This window comes from Opisthorchis viverrini, assembly GCF_000715545.1.
Source record: "Opisthorchis viverrini unplaced genomic scaffold opera_v5_507, whole genome shotgun sequence".
Taxonomy (NCBI): domain Eukaryota; kingdom Metazoa; phylum Platyhelminthes; class Trematoda; order Opisthorchiida; family Opisthorchiidae; genus Opisthorchis; species Opisthorchis viverrini.
Window position 1 is genome coordinate 211,011 of NW_008752171.1, and position 6,421 is coordinate 217,431.

At 43.9% G+C, this 6,421-nt stretch overlaps 1 protein-coding gene across 1 annotated transcript; it reads left to right on the plus strand.

The window, feature by feature from the left end:
• Positions 1 to 714: 714 nt before the first annotated feature.
• On the plus strand, positions 715 to 1,407 carry T265_11503 (hypothetical protein; the record flags this gene model as incomplete). Its single annotated transcript, XM_009178173.1, has 4 exons — positions 715 to 735; positions 775 to 932; positions 979 to 1,185; positions 1,233 to 1,407. The coding sequence occupies 4 exons, from the start codon at positions 715 to 717 to the stop codon at positions 1,405 to 1,407; spliced, it is 561 nt and encodes a 186-aa protein (XP_009176437.1).
• Positions 1,408 to 6,421: the final 5,014 nt, after the last annotated feature.

Genomic DNA, 6,421 nt, shown 5'->3' on the forward strand with positions numbered 1-6,421 from the left:
TCCGCCTACGTGCCGCTGCACAGTGACAACCGACGAAGTGGGCACTGTTTCGGCAAATACACTCATTTGCATATCAGTTTGGTTTTCACAAGACTCACCTGAACCTCTCATCTATGATGCTCTTCAAAGAGTTTTCAGCAACCTTGTGAGTAGTTTCCTTTACGAAAAACAGAGCTTTTGTAGGATCCCCGCGACTCGTGTTAGCACGCAAGTTTACCAGTATCTGGTACTCACTTCCTTTTTTCATGTCAGAAAAGGCTGATAACAGTATCTTCAGACTCAAACTAGCTGAACATTCGAGAGGCGTTTGACATTGGTCTCGATAGCAACTTTCGGTAAACGCCGGCAAATGAACAGATGGTGTTTTGCGGTCATCTGTCACCTGACTACTGAATACTGGCTTATGGACAGAATTCATAATTCCACATGAACTTAATAAAATGACATTACAGCTCAACGGTTAGGTGCCTCATGCATCAGAGGTAAGGAAATAGCGTAAACTCGTCTTAAACACTAAATCAAACTACATATAAAGGTCGTCGTCCGCTTGGTTTGCGGTTACAGACTGCGAGTTCAAGTGCAGTTTTTTTTTGGTTCCTGTACGTTTCACATGTACAGGACGCATTGCTTATAACCCAATAAAAATACTCGGTTCTTTTTTCAGGTCTGAATTATAGGCTTCTTCTTAGAATCCAATAGTTTACGGGATCAGGAATGAACATTCGGAATGCACGGGTGAGTTTCATGTTCTATGGGGCCTGATCAAGCAAACAGCCAACTGACCTTTTAAATATGCGCGATTGCAATCTGGACTGCCTGCCGGAGAATTACCAAATGAAGTACTATTTTTATCATGGATTGTCTTGGCCACAACTCTCTTATGTTGCTGAGACAGATGATGGAGAGATTGTCGGATATGTTCTGGCAAAGATGTTGGTGGAAACGAAAGTTTTGTTAACTCTATCACTGTCTTTCTAGGGAAGAGGATCCCGAAGACGTCCCTTATGGACATATCACCTCTTTGGCTGTCAAGCGCCCTTACAGACGTTTGGGTATTGCTCAGTCCCTTATGAACTTTGCTTCACGAGCGATGGTTGAGAATTTTCATGCGAGATACGTGTCCCTCCATGTGCGGAAAAGTAATAGAGCTGCACTGACTTTATATAAGAAAACACTCCACTTTGTGTAAGTTGGCTACACAAGTTTGTATCGTCCATTTCTGTCCTAATAAGTGTGGCTGACGTGGAACCAAAGTACTATGCTGATGGTGAAGATGCTTATGCTATGAAGAGGGATCTGCGGTGCATATGGGAGAAGGTACAATTTCTGTTCCTCTCAACATCTCTTTTCCAGTACGGACCCCCTGGTGTACCTTTTAAAGAAACGAAAAACAAGTTGGACACGTAATTATTTCACGGCTTTTTGAAGTGTTGCCGACCCATGATTACACTACGTGAAATTTAAGCGTACGACTTTTTTCTTCGATAAATTGGAATATGGGTGATACATTTTACAGTAAACTTAAACTTCACCACCGTATTTAGCATAGATAAGCTTCGCGCTCGGTCCACTCTTGGAGCACTTGTGTTTTAGCACTGTCACGAACTTCTAAGTTCTTTTGGATTGTGTTTTAGCACTGTCACGAACTTCTAAGTTTCTTTTGTATGCGGCGGTTCCATCTAGGTACCGTTACAGAGGTAACTAAAGTATCTCTAGGTTCGTCTTCAGGTCTTTTCCGTTGACCAAACTTATTAGCTTGGACTGATCTGATTGATTACATTACTCATTTTGTATGTATGGCATCATGGTCCTTTCGGGTTGTATTGCCGCTATGTACCCTATCCGAATGATTTGCTTTTTGTGGTCAACGGACTGTTCGACTAAAAGGTCTAACTAACGAGTGTTGTTAATTGCGATTATTTTATACGCTGGGAATATGAGTTTTGGCGCAGATTTCTAGAATGTGTTTGAGTAACGTGGTCGGATTCCGATCTAGAGGGCAGATAATGGAACCATGCTCACGTAAGTACAGTTCGGAAAATGCTAGCTCGACTGATTATTGATGGTTGATGATTCATCTGAGAAAAAGCAGCCTGTTCGCAGCTGTCTCAGCATTTTAACAACCAGAACACACGTACTGGCATCTTAGTGACACATTCAATAAGGATGTTTACGCGACAAGTTTAACGTTTCCAAGTTCGATTTGTGAAGACCTGCCTAGTATCAATAAAAATTTGCGATAGTGATATGGTACTATGGATGGAAGGCGGCGGCTGTACTTAGTTTATGGTACCTTCGTACGGAAAGTATTTATTGCATCAACCTATTTCACACAGAAACATCCTGCATTGTCTATTCTTAAAGGAATTTCACCCGCTTTCGAGGTGAACTATTCGTTGATCAACCATGCCACCCGATGAAATAAACACAAATGGGTTACGTCCTGGATGTGCTTGAATTCCTCAGAAAGGCTACTTCTGTGATCTCGTGACAAAATTTGGCTTATAGTGTCCCCTAGTCTTCTACAGATCCGGTGTGAGATGAAAGCTGCCGCACGTTCCACCGGTTAGGCACACTGTTTGCTCGCTATCGATGGGTTTACTAGGCCTCGAATTCAATACAGCCACGGACTAGCCGTAAGAAAACACTATTCCACCACCTATCACGCAGGACGCCTACGATAGCTGTACCACATGACATATGTTAACTGTCGCTGGGTGGAGGGAGAGTAGAGCAACGTGAGTATCCAGGGCTATGAACCAAATGAGGGCAACCAACTGCTCCATCACATTGCCTCAGCGAGAAACTTTCCTCCGGGATATCCCGACAATTCCTCATGGACAAGGTTTTCTAAATGGTTGGATTAAATTGGTTACGCAACTATAGCGGGCAAACCTTGGAACGATGCTCTTATGGATACTGACAGCGAAACAACAATCAGATCCGAGAAAATTTGTGGTGCGACGACGGAATTATAACAGGAAGTCCGGATGGGGTCCACTAGACTTGAGTTTAGTTTAATTCCGCCTCATGGGTGTCATTTTGGATTGGCAAACATTTAGATGTAGTCTACGTTTGTCATATCTAATTATTTGATTTATCCGGTCGCTTTCAATGGGGAGTGAGTTTTGTCCCAACGCTCGAATTTCGTTCTGAGTTCGCTTTCTTCATCAGTTACCAACCGTGTACCCTGGGTACATTGGCTACAACTGCCATAGTTTTGGTTACCAAAAAATTGGGTAGCATGAGAGATATAGTCAACATTGGCACGGTGTACCGGGACAGCGACTGCTGCGACAGTTTTTGGTTTACTGTTGTAAGTAATTTGGAACACTTGAGGCATCAGTATAGCTTATCGCGGATTGGGTGGAAAAATTACCAGGTGAATGGAACACTGGTCAGTTATTTGGTCGCGCTTTCAACAGTCCCATAAAAGCCTTACCTAGGTGCCCTATGTACATCGTCAACAGATTCAGTGTTGTGTTGCTTGTCAAGATCCCCGATTCGACAGTAGGCTGAACCACCCGCTTCCATCATAAAGCCACTAGATGTTATCACGGTGTTACGGTTTGCGTCCTTTAGAAACCAAACAAACTATAGCGGACGGTACTCATGCGGCTCGATAGCATTTCTGATCTCAGGTTGTCAGTCGACAGAGGCTTGACAAGTAGTCTGCTGGCCTCTTCCAGGATGGGTTTTGAAACAAGTATGACAACTTACTCCTGGAAATTTAACCTACGACGGCAGTTTTACGATTTTGTGGTTAGGCTTTTAAATCATAACTTTTGATTGAGGACTGTGATCGTCCTCGTTTTTGGGGCTCTATTCAACTTCGGGTGACTCTTCAACTGCTGCGACTCGCTAAACCGCTATTAGTATAGCTCTCAGCTCATGCGCTGAGGTCTTACTTTATTAGATTTGTGATTTATCTTAATGCATCAACTAACTTTAGCACTGATTTCGTGAAATACACTTCGGTGATAACCAATAATTCCATTTATCCACCACCAAAAGTTCAACCATAATCCTGCTCACGGGAGATTTCAGTGCACATGCAGGGGTCTCCAGTTCACGCGATGTGCGATTTAGTGGCAACTTTAGTTAAGAACGCAGACGTAATGATAATGGTGAATGTTCTTCACAACTCCGTGTTGACCACCAGGTGTTACTCAGTGGTAGTGGTAATAGGCGCAGTGGACGGCCTTGCGCTATCAGATGTCCCGCTGCTGCTGAACAACTACCTTGGAAACAAATGGCGGGGCTCATTAGTGTGCCGACGAACATTCTAGGTTGATTCAGACCACGCTTATTTTACGTGGTGAACCTAAAAACAGTCTTTTTAACAGTTGAAAAGCCCTCTGGGCCACGGAAGTAAAAAAAACATGATGAAAACGTGATGCTTTGAAACGGGTCTGTTCAAAATAGGTCAGCCGTACCCAAGAAGAGGCAACCACCGCTACATATATGATGCATGTGTTTCCCAGCACACATGCTAACCGTTGTACCTCAGAGCAGTCGCTTCCACTTCGTAAAACATCTAATGTGAGTTAAGCGAAGAAATTATTGGATGCCCAGTGTATCCTAATCTCTGGGTAGAATATCTCCGATTAATGGCTAGTTGGCCATATGCTCCTGTTCCTCTCTTTCATTTGATCCACTCAACTCCATCCGTGGTCTGCGGGTTGGGTTCCCCCGTCGGTATATAAATTACTTACGTACCTTTACGCCCCTAAGCACCATCGGGCTACCAAACGAGATGAAATTCAGTCCTTTTTTTGTGTTCTACCATAACTAGATTGTTCTGAACTTACTTGGAAACAAAATTGCGTTCCAGGCAACGGGGACCAATCAGTAACTGTATCTCCTTTTAAGCAGGGCAAATGAAGCGACTGTTCCAAACATAAAGGTATCAGCCTAACGCCTATCACAAGAGACTACTGGCCTCATAATACTACGACGTCGAGCCCTGGCACGTGAAGCACGAGTTCGAGGGCTCAAAGGAAGATTCCGTCCGGCTAGATGATGCATTGACCGCATGTCAAATGGCTTGACAGTACCGTACTATCGGCCACTTGGGGTTTTCATCGACTTTAAAAGGGCATTTGACTCTAGATATGCCAGTTCCCCTACATATACTTGGTCGGAGAGCTGCTACTTCCCTCCCCCCGTGGCTCCTTCGTGCCTATTCCCAGGTCTTCAAGATATTTCTGTAAGTTCTGAGCTTCGCCTAGAGTGTGTTGTTCCATCATGTCTGTCAGTCGTGAGCAAGCAGTGACGCCGTCACTTGCCGCGTTTCAGTGGTGTCGATTTCTTGGGTTTCAAACTCGTCCTTTTCTCACTGAAAGCGTTATGGCGCATTCGTCGTGAACGTATCTGTTCAATGTAATGAATGGAATACAAGTTAACTGAACCACCTGATCGTCCAGTAGTAGTGGTTTTTGTAATACAGTAATGAGTTAAAGAGTATTAGAGAATTGGTCTTTGTAAGGGTCCATGGAGTAGTCTTTCAGTATGACGGATTTTCTGTTAAGTTTGCGGTTCCACGGTTCCACTTTTCTCTGAGTTAGATGGTTCTATTGCGTCAGCCCTGCATACGGTTGTCATTTTATTTCGAGCTTCCTGTATTTCAGACTTTCGTTAACGTAACAAACGTTGTCTACTGTTAGCCTGTGGTGCAGACAGAAAAACATAGTCAGGCAAAACTAGCATCTGCTTTACACTGCTCAAATTCCCTCTACTGCATTTAAGTCGAGACCCATACGGAAAGCACGACCATCTAATGAGTCATTGGAAGAACTTGCTATATGGCTATTTTGACCGAATTTAAAAGGATTGAAGACGCACACTTCATAAAGTCGTTAGCTGTCTGAGCTGAGGGGTGCGTCAATTCAATCGGTGCTTCATTGAGTCAACGAAAAAGGGCGTTAGAAAGTGTTGAGTCTAAGAAGGCCTCCGGAACTAACTAACACCTTAAGGGCTTGGTGTACAAAACAAATATGAGGGCACCCTTAATTCACTGAGAAGGTGTTATATGTTCTGAAACTCTTATTTACCGGGGTCTTCGTAGCATAGCAGGAGTTAGTCGACTGCATCGGGTAGCTTAGGCGAGTATATTGTGACCATTCCATGAGAAGCGAAAAAGTACATGTACTGGGCAAGCCCACCAACTGTCTGTCAACGAAGATGCTTAGTCATTCCTAACCCACCCTGGGTGAGTCAGGAGGTATGGCTTACGACATGTTTGCGAGAAGTGAAAGAGTCCACAGTCAAGCTGGGTGCTGGGGTACTTCAGCGCCTTCCTGGGTAAAGTCCGCTTTACTTTCCCGAAACGGGGTTAGAAACCTTGCAGGGCATGGCACTTATCCGATTCAAGTGTTCTTCATGTTTCGTTTTGTAGCCTAACTGGCCAGCTAAATTTCGT